This window comes from Hydra vulgaris, chromosome 02, assembly GCF_038396675.1.
Source record: "Hydra vulgaris chromosome 02, alternate assembly HydraT2T_AEP".
Lineage (NCBI taxonomy): Eukaryota > Metazoa > Cnidaria > Hydrozoa > Anthoathecata > Hydridae > Hydra > Hydra vulgaris.
Genome location: NC_088921.1, coordinates 28,188,119 through 28,206,577, shown reverse-complemented (window position 1 = coordinate 28,206,577; position 18,459 = coordinate 28,188,119). Strand labels below are relative to the sequence as shown.

The 18,459-nt window shown below is 28.4% G+C and overlaps 1 protein-coding gene across 1 annotated transcript; it reads right to left on the bottom strand.

Annotated features, from left to right (window-relative positions):
• Nucleotides 1–3,559: 3,559 nt before the first annotated feature.
• On the bottom strand, nucleotides 3,560–4,605 carry LOC136075982 (uncharacterized). Its single transcript, XM_065789437.1, has 2 exons — nucleotides 4,320–4,605; nucleotides 3,560–3,708 (listed from the first exon to the last, which is right to left on the bottom strand). Exons 1-2 carry the CDS (start codon nucleotides 4,603–4,605, stop codon nucleotides 3,560–3,562), a joined length of 435 nt encoding a protein of 144 aa, XP_065645509.1.
• Between the last annotated feature and the right edge of the window lie 13,854 nt (nucleotides 4,606–18,459).

The window sequence follows — 18,459 nt, the reverse complement described above, 5'->3', positions numbered from 1 at the left end:
AAATAAAACATTTATGTTTAAAAAATTATATTTTTAAAGAATTTTTTTATTAATGTAGTTGATAATAAGTTTTTGACTAACGCTCCGTTAAGTTTAACGGAGAGATGAGAATACGGCCCCTGTAAGTTAAAGTGACAAGCTAATATTTATGTTGAAATTAATGTTGTTATCAGACATTTTAAAGAAATGAATAATAGCTCAGAGCCTGTGTCAAAAAGGGCTAACACTAATTTTATTTTATATGTTGTATTTATAAAGCCTGATTTTAGACTTATAGGGCTAATATTGTGACCATTATGTGTGGCGTTATCTTGATCGATGTTGTTACACTTTTAATATGTTGCTGCACCTTTTAGATATTTTATTTGGCTACTTTTGTTTTATGATGTTGTTTAGATTTGGTTTTTTCCTTAAACCAAAAAATTTCAGTAATATTTTTGCTTCAAAATTTTAAATCTGCTGGTTATAGATGAATTTAATTTTAGTTTACTTCTTTGGGAATTTTATATCATTTTCTTTGTTTATTCTGTTGGTAATTTTTTTTATTACTATAAAAAGAATTTTGTTACAAAAAAAAAGTATAACATGCATAACATCCCAGCTAATACAATACGTTGAGCCAACATTGAAAATATTTTTTTGTTTTTGTTTTTTTTAACATCTTCACTTCCAACATAGCTGCAAGTAACCACTTTTAGAGTTGGAAGTTACTGGATGAGAAAAAATGAAGTTTATAAAACAAGATAACAATTAAAAGATGACTTAATCGGCTGCAAATTATATGAATCAGGAAAAAAAGATGAAGGAAGTGAATTTCAAAGGAATGACGTAAGAATTTTTGAAGCAATAGAAACAGTCATAGTAAAAGGATGCAAATTAATTGAATGACAAATAACACAAGTATGAACTTTATTAGATGGCACAAGAGACGCTAGCTCTTTGGAGCAGTGTCCATTATAGTATTTATAAAAATAGGGTTGGTTCCCCAAAAGGTTGTATTTTCTATGTACCCAAAATTAAAATATTGTTTCTTAGGCAGAACATCATTATTTGATATTAGTATAAGTATGTAAAAATTTAAGGTTTGCTGCATTTCTAAAAGTTTCTTCACTTGATCATTAGAATTTCATAGGTCCTGCCCCTTCAAATGTCTTTTATGAAAATGTGCCACCTGCAGGATTTTAATTTTTACAGTTTTGTGTAACCTAAAGCTTTCTTAAATAGAATCTATATATAAAACCTAATAGGTCAATTTCTGACCTAAGCTTATTTAACTATCAATTTCTTATCAGTAACAGGGTTAAAAGTTAAAAAACAAAAAATTAAAAAATATGAATCCATAAAGCTGTTCAAAAAAATATATTTTTGATTAATAAACATAAATAAAATTTTCTGTATTTTAATAAAGTTTTTTCTATTGCATTCACTTTTAGTTAATCATTCACAATGGAGGCTTATTTTAAATAAATTGGGTCTAGATTTTACAATAACAGCAAAACTAGGATTTGCTTACTAAAAAAAATATCCAGGTGTTAAAAATGCTTTTAGCTTTGATCAAAGCTATATTTCTTTAATTCTAATAAAAATTGAGATAATACAAGAGATATTAAACAATTTGTTTACATTAATGTACGCATAGAAACTTAATAATATATCATAAGTTGACATAATATATTCAAACACTGAATATTTGCGCAATTGTTATAAGCAAAAGGTCTTTGCACACCACAAATTAGGCATTTCTATTTCAAGGGTTGTTTATTGTAAACGCTTTTATTTTTTTCTACGTTCTATTTATTTTTTGTATAAAGCTAATTTAAAAAAAGGTTAATAAGTTTTGAAGCTTTAATACAATATAATAAGTTATGACATTTCCGTTCTCAACAAGAATAATTTTTTAAACCTCATATAAATTAGAAATATCAAACAGTTTTATAATCTTGTATTCTTTACTTAAAAATTAGCATAAAAGTAGAAATGAACACAGACCAATAATCAGAAAAATATGGAACTTATTTTAATACTTTAAATAGAGGAGGATTAACTATTCCATCAGATACTCTAACTCAGTGGTCCTTATTTTGCTACATATTTTTTTCTTTATTAGATAAAAGAGTTTGCCGAACATTTCTTATACGACAGTTTGCATTTATTGCAGAGTTGTACAGTTTTTCTATTGCAAAGAAACAATGCCAAACATTAGCAAACATTTTTTTAAAGAACTTTGCATTAATTCACACTCCCAAATGTAATAAGAAACCAAACTAAAAGAAATCAAGCTTATGTAAAATTTTTTTTTCATGTTTAGTAAAAAAATAATTTGGTTTTTTATTGGTGTATTTTTCTCATTACTTATTATTTCTTATATATTGTAGATATAAAATTTTGATTTAAAATGTTTTTATTCATTTTAATAAACAATTTAAGCTTATAAAAAAGTTGTTAATTTAACGTCAAAAAACTAATTTTATAATAATGCATCAAAAAAATGCAAGTAGAATGTTTACTAATTATGTATTTAGTCTTAGCAAAGCTATACATTATTTTTCTATTTTACTAAACCGCCATATTTTTTTTAAATCGGCCTTCAGTCAAAAAAAAAATCGCGCACGGTGTCGAGGCCTTCTATAAAGAAGGCCATGCCTTCGTCTCAAACAGTTTGATAGCACAATTATTAAAGTTTTAGAGGAATTTGAGGCAACATTAGAAACCAAAACTAAAATAAATATTGTACGTATTATTGTTGCAGATTTTACAAAGAATCACGGTTTGATTGGGATGGAAATATTAAAAAGGACTCAAATGATATAAATGAAGTACTTATAACAAGTAAATGTTGGGGCTTTTGTGCACTAGTGTATAATGCTCTTATATTGATTTTTTTATATCGCACTCAATAATGACCTGTATTATACGCTTTTTTAACAGAGTTTATTTGCCGTATATAGTAATACAGTAATAGTAATTCAAGCTGCTGTAACGACTATTGTCGCGGAGCATAAAGTTTAAAATTTATACTTTAACAGCCGTTAACAAATGTTTATTTAGTTTAGCTTTAAAAGAATTTACTGTTATTGCAGAAACCACTTTTTCAGGTAAAGCATTCTAATGAGGTATCACTCTGTTTGTAAAAAAATTGTGTCTCAGAATTGTTTTTGCAAATTCTATTTCAAATTTCATTGAATGACCTCTTAGACTTTGGGAGGAAGCTTTATAAAGTTCTTTATACCACAATATCTTATCAATCCCAGTTGTTATTTTGAAAAACTCAATAAGATCACCTCTTGTACGTCTTGTTTCCAGAGTTGTGAGACCCAACTTTGCTAACCTTTCAGTATAACTTAGATGTTTTAGTTCAGGTGCTAGCTTTGTTGCTCGCTTTGAATTTTTTCTAGGTCATTGATATCGTTTTTATTACCTGGACTCCACACTGGAACTGCGAATTCAAGTTGTGGTCTAACCTACGATGTGTATAATTGCCTTACAATTTCAGTATATATATAAGTTTCAGTATTTATATAAGTAAAGCTTTTTCATATTTTATATAAGTAAAGCTATTTCAGTATAAATATAAGTAAAGCTTTTTCTTATAACATAAGATTCTTTGTGCTTTACTTGTAGCTGCTTGAACCTGATGATTCCATTTTATATCGGATGAAACTATTACACTTAAGTCTAATTCTTTTGTTGTCGTTTTTAAAAGAAAACCTTGATTTGTCATGTTTCATGGTGTAGTTATAGTTAATACTTTTTCTTCCAATGTGCATAACTCTGCATTTGCTAATGTTAAAATCCATTAACCATACATTTGACTATTCAGTTAATAAATCAATGTCATTTTGCATATTAATTAGATCATTATGTTCTTTTATAACAGATACGATTTTAGTATCATCAGCTTATAGTTTTGTAATTAAAGAGATACGTTGGGAAAGATCATTGATATATAACAGAAAGAGAAGAGGACCCAATACAGAACCCTGTGGCGCACCACTACAAACTTCGCACAAATCTGATACAGCTTCACCCATTACTACTCTTTGTTTTCTGTTTATTCCATAGTTAGAAATTTTATATATAAGTCGATGGTGGGGCACCTTATCGAACGCCTTTGCAAAATCTAGGAACAATATATCAACTAGATCTTCAATTTCAGTTGTAATAATATCTTTCTAATAGGTTTGTTAGGCACTCTTTATTTTGTAAAAATCCATGTTGTTGAGGCGTTAACAGATTGTTTTCTGTTATATAAATTATCAGCTTTTTTCTAATTATTTTCACTATTACTTTTATCCTATTACTATATACTATTATCTTACTTGGTATCGATGTTAAAGAGATAGGTCTGTAGTTGAGCGGATCTTTCTTGTCTCCTTTTTTAAAAAGTGGTGTAATGTTTGCAGATTGCCATAATTCTGGCAGCTCAACTGAATGAATCGATTTCTTGAATATTAAAAACAAAGGTTTGGATAATCCTTCTGCACAATGCTTTAGCACATAGGGACTGATGTTATCACAACCAAGTGACTTGTTTTCATTAAGTTTTAATAAATAAATAAGTACAATATCTTCTTTTAGTTCTTGGTCCCAGTCAAATAATTGCATTGTTTTATCGATGAAATGCGGTAGATCTTGATTTTCTTTGACAAATACTGATTGGAAATTACAATTTAGTAGATTAGCATTGGCTTTTTTTATCTGTTATTATTATATTGTCACTAGTTTTAAGTGCTAGTTGTTTTGCATGTGTTTGATTTTTTCTTTGTGCATATGCATAGAAGAATTTTGGGTTATGCTTTACATCTTTTGCTAAGTTTATTTCATGGTCAAGAGTAGATTTTTTAATTTGTTTTTTAATCATTTTATTAACTAGTTTGTATTCATTATTTAAGTTTGTATTTTTGAAGTTTGTAGCATGCACTCTGCACCATTGATTACGTTTTTTTCTAATTAGATTCTTGATTTTTTTATTGATGCATGGATTTTGAATAGAACTTGTAGGTTTGAAGTGGTGAGAAATATATTGTTTGAAAGCTTTTTCATAAATTTTTAAAAAGTATTAATAACATTGGTTTGTATTCATTTTATCAAATATTTCATCCCAATTTACTTTATAAAACATGATATTCTTTTTTTGATATTTTCCTTTTCGAAAATTAAATATCTTATTGTTGAACTTTTTCTCACATGAATTGAGTATGTTAGTTTCCCATTTTAAGATGTAATGGGTTTTAGTAATTTGACCAAGTGGAGCATCATATTCAATGTTGAATACTAAATCTAGATTGTCACATATTATTAAATCTAATATATTTGTTGGTTTATCAATAGCCATTTGAAAAGTTAGTTTGCTAACTATTTGATTTAAATAATTGTTTTGCAAAGTATTAATAAATGCTCTGCTTGTTTGGCAGTTTTGTTTTAGCTCGATAGTTCCGCCTTCATTCCAAATAATATTTGGGTAATTAAAATCACCAACGATCATTACATTTGAGTATATTCCATTCATTACTTTAGTACTGTTTGGTGGTCTGTATATACATCCAACTAATATTTTTGTTTTATGAAGTACAATGCTACACCATACTTGTTCAACATCTTTATATGAAGATGAAACCGATACTTCATAAGCAATTATATCATATTTTTTAAAAATTGTGACACCTCCACCTTGTTTATTAGTTCTATTATTGTAAAAGCTGTTGTAGTTGTTAATATTAATAATTGAGTCATTTTTGAACCATGTTTTAGTAATAAGTATGATATCTGGTGAATCTATTTTATTTACTAAAGATGTAGAATTTACTTTCACGTTATGCAAATGTTAAGTCCCGATTTAAGTATATTTTATTTTTATATTCAACATTATATTTCAAATTGCTTGCTGACTTTAAAATGTCTACAACTTTTCTTTATTATTTAATTCTACTATTACAATACCAGGTTTATCGCTTTTCGATTTTAGGCCGTGGTGTCGTTTAATAAATTATTCATCAATCTTCAAATAATTAAAAATCTTTTTTATTTGCTCATTTTCATGTTGTATATTTTCTTCAGTTGATTTATTTAATTCATCAAGACCGTTTAGTATCAAATTGTATTTTCTTCTAGATTTTTCTTTATTTTCAACTGAAATCGCGGTTAATATTCTTGTTTCTTCTAGTTCAAGAGATTTCTTATGAAATAAGCTACTAAAAAGTGATTTGTTGTTAATTTGAGTGTTTTTACCAATAATTTGAGCTTGATTATCCTATTAGTACTTCAATTACTTTTCTAAGTCAAGATGTTTAGATAATAATTTTTTTACTAAACCTTCTAGTGCTAGAATCTTTTTGTCAGTCTCTTCTTTGAAAGTATCAAATTCTCCTTTTTAAACGTTTACCATATTGATTTACGTACTCAATGTTTGTTATCTATTTTATTTTCTTGATTACTATCTCTTCTTAATGTATGTAGATAATTTTCGCTTTTGTTTACTTTTGTTGTCAAAAACGTCGGCCATCATTATTCGCAGCAATCGTGATGATTTGGCGGCAATTGTGATGTTATCGCGGCAATCATGAAGTTATCGCGGCAATCAGATGTCATCTAATGTTATTTGTTTAATTAATTTTTTTTTAAAATATGAAATTAGTTGTTATTTTTTATAAAATTCAAACGAAAAATTTTTATATATAATAATGTAATTGGTTCCATTGAAACTTTAAGATTATACTTAAAACTTATACTTGAAACTCTAAGATTTTATTTATAATCAGTTTTCAAATATATTTATGAAATATGTTTAAAAGAGCACAAAAAAAAAAAGCTAACAAGAAAACAAACAAACAAAGGGTTTATCATAAGAAGCTTAAAAGTAAGAAACTTAAGTCGTTAGCATAAAACCAAGTTTTTTAAATAAATAGCTTCTACCATTTATTAGTATACTATTATTAGAATAAGTATAAAAATGGTCATTGTGGAACAGACTTACCATCACCCGTATTTGACGGGTCTGGGCAGCTGGTTGATTAATATTTATAAACCGTTTATAAATCTTGTTGCGTTTTTAATATATTGTTTATGTACTTGAATATTTAGAACGTACTTAATACACTTTTAAGTGCAATTGAATCGGGTCATGCTAAAAGGGGATAAGTCACAAAAATTGAAAATTGAGTTAATAATGGTTTTCATGTTTTAATAGTAGGTTTTAACTATTTATGATAAAATTAGGCATGCCAGACGCTTAGTTACCTCAGTAACTGGAATCAGTTGTAGAGCTGTTCATGCTAGAAGGAGTTAAGTCACTGACTTACCCCCTTTTAGCATAAAAAATCATCTTATGCCGTCTGTAAATGTAACTACGCCATTGACTGCAACAGATAGCAGTTGTTGTTTTTATTTATTTTACTGCATTGTATAGCTTAATTTAAGTAGGAATTTACTTTATATTTAACTTTTTGTCTTTTGTTTTTAGTCTTATGTTATTGTACTGTATAGCTTAATCTAAATTGGAACTAAATTTATTTTTAACTTTATGTCTTGTGTTCTTAGTCTTGTGTGTATTGTACTATATATAGCTTACCCGAAATATGAATTAACTTTATGAATTAACTCTATGTTTTGTTTTCTTAGTTTTATGTTATATCATAATTAAGTGAGGAAATATGGAAATAAATTCAGATGAAAGTGATGAGGTTTTTGAGAAAAATTCAGCAAAGAAAAGGAAATTAGATCAAAGTATTTGGAAGAGAAACATTATAAAGATTGCCCGAATAAAAGGTGAAGAATATGTTAACTACCAAGAAAACACTGTACCTCGAAAGTGTACTGGCATCCCCTGCAGGTATGTTATTTTGTATTTAATATTACTGAATAGTTTTACAGTTTTACAATTTTGTTTTTTTAGGTAGAACTTGTATAACATAATACACATAATGTATAACATAATACACAGTATAAAATCTTTTTTTGTTATTTTAGCTGCAAGAATAACAACTGTCTTAAGACAATTAATGAAGAGGATCAAATGGATATATTAAACCATTTCCATACCTTCAACACTAAAGATGAGCAAGATTTGTTCCTACAACCCTTGATTGATTCCCATAAAGTAAAGCAGAGACGACCCAGGAAAGAAGAAAGTTCTAAAAAAAAAAGTGCTACCTTTAAGTATCACATTATGGTGGGTTCTGATCGAATGCCGGTTTGCTTTAAAGCTTTTTTAAGTTTACATGCAGTTACTAAAAAACGAGTTGAAAGGTTGCGAGCTTTGAAAATGATTGCAAAAATCCAGTGGATAATAGAGGACGTCATATAAAACAAGTATTGTCTGAAAAAATCAACATTTTTATCAGACAGCACATTGAAAGCTTTCCAACTAAAGAAAGCCATTATCTTGGAAAGCCTATATGCTATCTAGATGCCACTTTAAATGTTAAAACTATGTATAGACTGTTTATAGAAAAATACTTTTCGATAAAAGTTGGAGGAACAAAGTATTTCAACTACTTTAAAGAAAACTATAATCTTTCCTTTGAAAGGCCGCAAGTTGACAAATGCTGCACTTGCAAGGAACTCAATATAAAGTTAAGGAGTCCTCGTTTCAATGAGGCAGCAAAAAGGTGTGCTCAAACTGAATTTGAACAACGACAATAGGTAAATTTTATCATTGTGTTTTGACTTTATGCAGAACATACAGATCCCAAAAATACCAGTACAAGAAACCTTCTATCTGAGACAACTTTCAGTTAATGTTTTTCGTATTCATAACAACAAAAGTAACAAAGCACAGATTTTTGTTTACAACCAAGGCACAGCAGGCAAGGGTCCAGATGCAGTGTGTTTCCTTCTATTTAACTATTTAATGAAAGTAGAGCAGCAGTTTAATGAACTCCACTTGTTCTCAGATAATTGTTGGGGTCAAAATAAAAACCATTCATTATCTAGGCTACTCTTAGCCATGACTGATTTAAAGAAATTTTAAAAGGTTGAGCAATTCTACCGAATAAGAGAGCACTCCTTCCTACCATGTGATAGGGATTTTAGCATAATAAAGCGAGAACTAAACCGAAATGATAGACTGTACACAGTAGACCAAGTATGTAACCTTATTAAAGCATCCTTAAAAAAATGATAAATTTATGGTACAAAAAGTTAAATCTTCAGAAATTTTAGACTTCAAGACGTGGTGGCCGCAGTTTTATAAAAAAAGTTGTGTTTCCAATGAAACCAAAGGTAAGCAAGTCAAAAAGGACAAAAAGCAGTTCTTTTCAATAAGCAAGTTCATGCACTGCACATATGATATAAAATTTCCTTCTAAGGTTATTGGCCGACCTTTCATTGATTCTATAATGATTCACAGCTTTTCTTTTAGAGCAACGGGTTTCCCAAACTTATGTTTTCCAAGTAAAGAAGCTAACCCTGCAGGAAAAGTATCAATAAAGATTGAAAAAATAGCAGACATAAAAAAACTACAACCCTATATTCCAGTGGAGTTTGAAGACTTTATGCTGAAATTTATATATGGCCATCAATCGAAGTAGTTAAAGTTGAAAACGATGACTAAGTTGTCATTGCTCGTATTGCATATCTCAGACTAAAGAGATTTATTTAAAGATAGTATATATTTATGAAATTAGTTATTTATAAACAAGAGTATATGTAAATATTGATTTCTTGGTGTTTTTAGTAAATAACATTGTTTTAAAACACATTTATCTGTCTATTTATTTAAATTATGCTAAAAGGGGATAAGTCAAACAACTTTAATGATTTTTTTTATATGAAAGCATTGTAAATGTCATTAATCAAGTATGTTTCATAATAACTGGGGTAGTAAAGAATTCATATACAAAAAATTACATTTTTTTGGTCAAAAATGAAGAGAACGCAAAGTTTTATTTAGTTTTCTCAAAACTATGCATTGTTGACTAACCCCCTTTTAGCATGAGCCGATTCAATTACTCGAAAGCGCGTTTTCATTTTCAGTTTTTCTATGAGGGATTTTTAGCGGATGTGATATTTTATTAGACACCTATCCTTTTTTGTCACCATGATCTTTGTAGTTAAATTTTATTACTATATTTACTTTTTAATTATTTTTAACTTCATTCTGTTGCAATATTATTATAATTAAAAAATATATATAAATCCCTAAAAAAGCTCTGGAAAAATAATTTTACTAGATAATTTTAAACGATACAATGACATACGTAAGAAAGCTTCGCGATCAGGTGTCTTTACTTCCAACTTGAAAATACTTTAAACATTTATGGTTCTTGAAAGATACTGTTTGTTGTCAAGACACTGATTCTAATTTATATACAATGGTAGATAATAATTATATCATAGAGTTCCAGATCGAACCGAATATAATCACAACAGCTTAAAAAGTTTGTACCAGTTATTCGTTTCTATTGAACACAAATCCTTGCTCAAGTCTCACTTGAGCAAGGATTTGTGTTCAATAGAAACGAATAAGGCCTCATCATATGTGGTTTTAATGCAAGCGCTTCGCAGGCTGATATTATGGATTATGAATAACCCTTTAAATATGATGGATTAGCCATTGCTATCTGAGCATTGCTAGCTGCAAGCTATCTTAATACTTAACATAACCTTTCTTCACATGCAGTCGCATCTGCGCGTATTTGACAATTTTTAGGTATAAAAGTAGCAACCCAGGATTGTAATACTTCAAAGTTTGCAAACTCATGCAAAGATTCTGAAAAATCATTAACTTTCGAATAATTTTAAACACACATACCCACACGTTTTTTCATACTTTCCTAAAGAAAGACGCTTTTTTAATGTTAACATTAAATTAGTTTTTAACAAAAAACAAAAAACTCCTAAATTGTGCACGGAAATTTAATCTTTATTCTTTTTATCACTCGAAAATTTACTTTAAAGTGCAAAAAATTTTAAATTAAAAACGAGCTTTACGTTAAACTTACGCCAATTCTTATGTCAACAAAAGTTTTTTGAACCCTCTACCTTGGCTTTTACAGCACCGATTTTAAAGTAACTTTTTTTTACAGTGTGTTTAGCGTAGGTGTTGTAAGAATGTATTTTATCAATTTAATTAAGGAATAATATACTAACTTCGGCTTTATCTTAAGTTTAAAGTTTGTTATATGCTTATTTTTTTGTATGTTATCTTTAATACTGACAACTTTAAAAAAATTCTTAAGATGACATGGACTCCTAACAACAATGGCCCTCCTCCCTCCCCCACGCTGCTGCGGGCTCTGCGGGTCCTTCGCTAAGCTACTAGTTTTGTCATCTTATTTTTTTAAATTTGGTACCAACTTAGACTTTTTTTTAATTGTTTAATGTTTAAAGTTTGTTATATAGTTTTGTTTGCGGTTACTAACGTTTTCAACAACTTCACTGCTATTAAAAAGATTGATCTTGAGGAATTGCATTGATAATAAAAGCATGTTGTTTTATTTAAAACAAAAAAAAAACTCATAACTTTCTGCATCCATTTTTGATTTATCTGTCAAATTTCATTGCAAAATATTTACAATCTAAAGAGCGTAAACATTTTTATATCATCAAAAAATATTTACTCTCTGGAGAATACAGAATTACTTTTTACTAATGAAAATAAAGTATAAAAACTGCAGAAGTAGTTTTAACTTATGTAAGCATAAATACCAGCCATGAAAATCAACCTTGTGATGGTGGAGGAACAAAAAGCTTGTAGCTAATGCTAGTAATATATTATTATTAAAAAAAATTTAATTAAAAAAAATATTAAACAAAATCATTTTAAATAAAATTGTACATGGTTTGAAAAGTTCAATTCTCTGCCAAAAATATAGTTCCAATTAAAAATTATCAAAAAATATATAACATCCAAAACTAACGAATCTTAGAAAAAAAAAAATTCAATAAAAAGTTCTAAATATTCAAACAATTATTAAAATTAGTATTATAAATTTTATTAAAAAAACTTTAAACTTAAAATAACCAAAAACTAAAAACTATTTTTCAATTTCATACTGAAAATAATGAACTAAATTGTACAATTACATACCATTGATTTGCATTAAAACAACAATAATTATGAGACTTTAATTAACTCAATGGAGTTGAACTTTACATTACTTTTCCAGTACAAGTTTTCAATGTCAGCATATTCAAACTCAAGATTGGAGTTTTCATTGACATTGAATGGTTCAAACTGAAAAAAATACCAACCAGGATGCTGACAGTCAGGGACAATACTGCTATGAGACAGCTGTTTATTGTTAAAACGAGAAGAGATAATCGCATTCCATTCATTTGATGACATATTTTCTTCAACTAAAACAATTTTGTGTTCATCCAATACTTCTGTAATTTTAATATACGTTTTGTGATTATCAGTTGTCAGTGGCCCAACCGTATCATCTCCAAGGTACATATGAAGTCTTGCATAATATTGACCTGAAGAGGAAACTGGCATTTTCTTAGTAAACTGTAGCCAACAAACTTGTTTGACAAAAACAATATTTTTTTGCAAACTATTATCCCATTCCTTTGTAACATAGCTAGGATTATCAATATGTGAGAAGTTTTCAGAATCAACAACATGAAAACTGATATTTTCCCCGCTAAGTTTAATCAGCTCAATGGAGCTGAATTTTACATTACTTTTCCAGTACAAATTTTCAATGTCAGCAAATTCAAACTCAAGATTGGAGTTTTTATTGACATTGAATGGTTCAAACTGAAAAAAATACCAACCAGGATGCTGACAGTCAGGGACAATACTGCTATGAGATAGCTGTTTGTTGTTAAAACGAGAAGAGATAATCGCATTCCATTCATTTGATGACATATTTTCTTCAACTAAAACAATTTTGTGTTCATCCAATACTTCTGTAATTTTAATATACGTTTTGTGATTATCAGCTGTCAGTGGCCAAACCGTATCTTCTCCAAGGTACATATGAAGTCTTGCATAATATTGACCTGAAGAGGAAACTGGCATTTTTTTAGTAAACTGTAGCCAACAAATTTGTTTGACAAAAACAATTTTTTGTTGCAAACTATCATCCCATTCCTTTGTAACATAGCTAGGATTATCAATATGTAAGAAGTTTTCAGAATCAACAACACGAAAACTGATATTTTTACCGCTAAGTTTAATCAGCTCAATGGAGCTGAATTTTACATTACTTTTCCAGTACAAATTTTCAATGTCAGCATATTCAAACTCAAGATTGGAGTTTTCATTGACTTTAAATGGTTCAAACTGAAAAAAATACCAACCAGGATGCTGACAGTCAGGGACAATACTGCTATGAGACAGCTGTTTATTGTTAAAACGAGAAGAGATAATCGCATTCAATTCATTTGATGACATTTTTTCTTCAACTAAAACAATTTTGTGTTTATCCAATACTTCTGTAATTTTAATATACGTTTTGTGATTATTAGTTGTCAGTGGCCCAACCGCATCTTCTCCAAGGTACATATGAAGTCTTGCATAATATTGACCTGAAGAGGAAACTGGCATTTTTTTAGTAAACTGTAGCCAACAAACTTGTTTGACAAAAACAATGTTTTTTTGCAAACTATTATCCCATTCCTTTGTAACATAGCTAGGATTATCAATATGTGAGAAGTTTTCAGAGTCAACAACACGAAAACTGATATTTTTCCCGCTAAGTTTAATCAGCTCAATGGAGCTGAATTTTACATTACTTTTCCAGTACAAATTTTCAATGTCAGCAAATTCAAACTCAAGATTGAAATTTTCATTGACATTGAATGGTTCAAACTGAAAAAAATACCAACCAGGATGCTGACAGTCAGGGACAATACTGCTATGAGATAGCTGTTTGTTGTTAAAACGAGAAAAGATAATCGCATTCCATTCATTTGATGACATATTTTCTTCAACTAAAACAATTTTGTGTTTATCCAATACTTCTGTGATTTTAATATACGTTTTGTGATTATCAGCTGTCAGTGGCCAAACCGTATCTTCTCCAAGGTACATATGAAGTCTTGCATAATATTGACCTGAAGAGGAAACTGGCATTTTTTTAGTAAACTGTAGCCAACAAACTTGTTTAACAAGGACAATTTCTTGTTGCAAGATATGATCCCATTCTTTCGTAATGTAGTTGGGATTATGAATATGTGAGAAGTTTTCCGATTCAACCAGACGAAAGTTTACCGTTTCCATGTTTTTAACTACTTCAAGAAAATAGTTTTTGATTTTAAGCTCTATAAATAAGTTTTATAATTTTCAATTAAATTTTAAAAAAATTAAAAAAAAAAGTTATATCTACTTTAATATATGAACATGTTTCAAAACTATTAAATGACAAATTAGTTTTTAAATGGAAATTAAATTGTTGTATATTTTACGTTATCTTGTAATAGAATAATAGAATAAATATATGCATACGCAGACACATACAGATACTGCGATTTGAGCCTATTCTATTTAAACAAAAATTAATGCACCTCGCCGCAGGTTAAAGAAAAAGATATCTACATTTTTCTTTTGTTGATTTTATTCTAGCGTCGCCTTAACATTAAATATCATCATAGAAAGAAACAACTGTGAGGAAAAACCTTAACGAAGGTAGCAAAAGGAAAGTTTTTATATTAGTAAGAAGTAAAACCATAAATAGTCTTAATGATTTTATTCTTTTTAATGTTTGCATGAAAAAAAAAGAAATACGATTTTTACTGAAAGAAAAATCTATATTATTTATTTGCGCATTTTATACACACACTGCACGCTAAAAGTTAGGAGAATACCCACCCGGCACATCTAGTTTCAGTTTCGAATTAAAACTAGTTTTGAAATTAAAACCCGTAAGCACGTGCTCTTCACGATAAAGACGTAAACCAAAAACAAGTTTATTTCACAAGTAGCGTCACTCGAGTTTAACATATGTTTTATGAATTTTATATTCACACTTAAAAGTCGTATGCTTAATACTATAAAATCAATTATGTATATCAATGTATATACAGTGGTGGCCAAAAGTATGGAAACTTTTTTAAAATTACATTTTTTTTTATTTGTATTAAATAAAACCAAAATTATTTAACCCGAGTGTACTTGCAATAGTCTACTTTATATATACTACAAGTTTGAACTTGTCTTTTCTAAGACATTTTATTACATACTAATATTTCTTAATTTCGATTGGACAAAAGTATGGAAACTTGTTCAAACTTGTCACTAAACATAAACAAATCTTATCATTTAGAATTAAAACGTGTTAGAATTGACATTTTTGTTAGTTCATCTTGGTTTACTTTTATATTAATCAGTATGGCACCGCGAAAATATTATTCTAGTGATATTAAAAAGTAAAATAGTTGAGTGTTTTAAAAACGGTAATAAACCAATTGATATTTCTCGAAATTTTCAAGTTCCAAAAGGTACAGTTTCAAAAATTATTAAAAAATTCAAAGAAAGGGGAACTGTGGAAGTGAAAATGAAACCTGGAAGACCAAGAAAAACAACAAAAAGATTGGATAAAGTTATAAAAAATACTTCTACAAAAGATCCTAGAAAGTCATCAAAGGATATGAAAGAAGAAATCTTGAAACAGCATGGAGTTTTATTATCAGACAGGACAGTTCGTAGAAGGTTAAATGATGCGGGCTTATTTGGAAGAGTGGCTGTCAAAAAACCGTTAATTTCTAAGAAAAATAAGATGGGTAGATTATTGTTTGCAAGGGAACATTTAAAATGGTCATAAGTTTCCATACTTATGACCAGGCCAAATTTGAAAATTTGATTTTTTTTTGTATATGTTAATAAAAAAAAAATGTTTTATTTTATTAAAAAGTTGTATTACGACTTCAATAAACATATGCATAATATGTAGTAAGTGTTGCATTTTTTATAAATAAAAAGCATTTTGAAAAGTTTCCATACTTTTTGCCACCACTGTATATATATATATATATATATATATATATATATATATATATATATATATATATATATATATATATATATATATATATATATATATATATATATATATATATATATATATATATATATATATATATGTATATATATATATATATATGTATATATATATATATATGTATATAAACATATATATATATATATATATATATATGTATATATATACATATATGTATATATACATATATGTATATATATATATATGTATATATATATATATATATATATATATATATATATATATATATATATATATATATATATATATATATATATATATGTATAAAGTACAGGAATGGCGTTCCGGACCGTTTCGGTGTCATGAAATAAATTAACCCCCATAATAAATCAACTCCCGCAGCGTAAAAAATTATCCGGGGAGTTAATTTATTTCGAAATAGATTAACTCCACTGGAAATAAATTAACCCCTGTTGGCGAAACAAATTAACTCCCCATAATATTTTAACTCCCTTGGAACAACTTATACGAATTACGGAAAAAGCATTTCAACTTGATGTTTTCCAAATGTGTTTGTTTTTAAATTCGTTAATTAGTATAGAAATGGATATAATAACAGTAGCACAATATATATCTTAAGCATTTTTAAATATTTATACATTTGATATATATGTATATCAAATACTACTATCTATCTGCTATCTATAATTTCTACTAATTTATTGCTCTGTTCTATTAAGAACATTGTGTACTTCTATATATATATATATATATATATATATATATATATATATATTATATATATATATATATATATATATATATATATATATATATATATATATATATATATATATATATATCACTTCTACAACATGAAATTACAACGAGAAAGTCTGAGTTATTATCTGAGTTAAAGTTAACGTGAAAGTATAATCTGAATAATCTTCACTTCTGACAGCAAGAAGTGTATTGTTAAAAAATAAAGAAAAAATATACACTATGTGAGACCAGAGTATAATGATACGTACCAGTGAAACATATGCGATAAAGGTGATGTCCATCAAATGATGTTCTTTATTTGGAAAGAATTGAAAAGGCAACAATCAGATAGATGTGCGGTACAACTGAGAAAACAAGAAAAGTATCGGCGATCTTATATAGAGATTAGGAATAGTGAGTGTACCTGACGGGTGCATCGGGAAGATAAAGGTGGTTTAAAGTCGCAGTTGATCATGTAGTAGCGTCCAGAGCTTAGAGTTTTAGGAGAAAAACTTAAAATTAGAAGCTGGAAACTTGGAGATGGTGTGTTACAGGCGACATGAAAAACTACAGTTAAGCAAGAAAATGCTTATGATCTTTTAAAATAGAGAAATAGCTTTATCAGCGATATGATATTTCTAACAAAACGAAATTAATTTTTAACTTTTTATTAACTAAAACAATAAGAAATATTAATATAACAACAATAATGTTCAATTTCATCACATTCTCCCCGACAACTTTAAGTTTTAAGTAATCAATTGTTCAAAGATCTAACCGATTTGGAGCCATGCACTTTCAAGTTGATCGTCTTTTACGGTAAAATATCATTTTTAACCTTATTGGGCATGGCAAGATGAGACTCACTGGATATTGTAGGAGATCGAATGACACAGTCTCATCTGGTTTTTGCAACTAGTGTGCAGCCTCATCTGGTTCATGTAACAGGTGTACAGTAGATTGTTCCGATGAGCTTAGATTTGCTGTTTCCAAGTTAACTGCAGGTAAGACTTAAGTTTGAAACTGGTGTGCAGTCTTATCTGGTTCTTGTAGCAGGTGTGCAGTAGATTCGACAGTTGCTAATAACAGATTTCAAAACATTTTCTGAGAATGGTAGTTTGCGAGAAGCGATCATTCTGGTAACACCAGGGTGGCATAACGAATTGTGTAAAGACAATAGAGTAAACAAGCTCATTGCTGAAGAGTACATACAGCTAAAAGTATCAGGTGCAATATTGTATTCTTTTTTGGTAAACATGTCAAAGTTGTAACAAAAAAGCTCAAGACGCCGTTGATATATTTTTTCATTCTTGATTTTACTTGCATTATTCTTATTAAACATAAACAATACAGATTGTTGATCCGTTAAAAGCTTGAAACGCTTCCCAGTTAGTAGATAACACTAAAGATAACTCTTTTTTAATAAGGGGATATTTTACCTCAGATCGATATAACAATAGCAAAAAAAAGCAACTGGTCTGCCATTTTGAATAAGAAGTCCTGCAATAGCTGTATCAGATGCATGGGTTTCTAATGGCTCATTCTCATTAATAGAACACAACAAGCTGGACATTTATATCTAGGATGCACAATGTTTCCACAAAAAAAGCAAACTTTTTTTTTTGAGGAGTTGTTACTGTTTAGAATAGCAGCAGATGTGGTAAGAATTTCTGTATTGTCATAAGAAACAGGTGCTGTAAAAGTAGGTTTTTAGTAAACCGAGAATAGATAATCTTCAGAATACTTTTGAGGAGATACGTAAGTTCTAGCTTTGTAAAGCATAACCTCA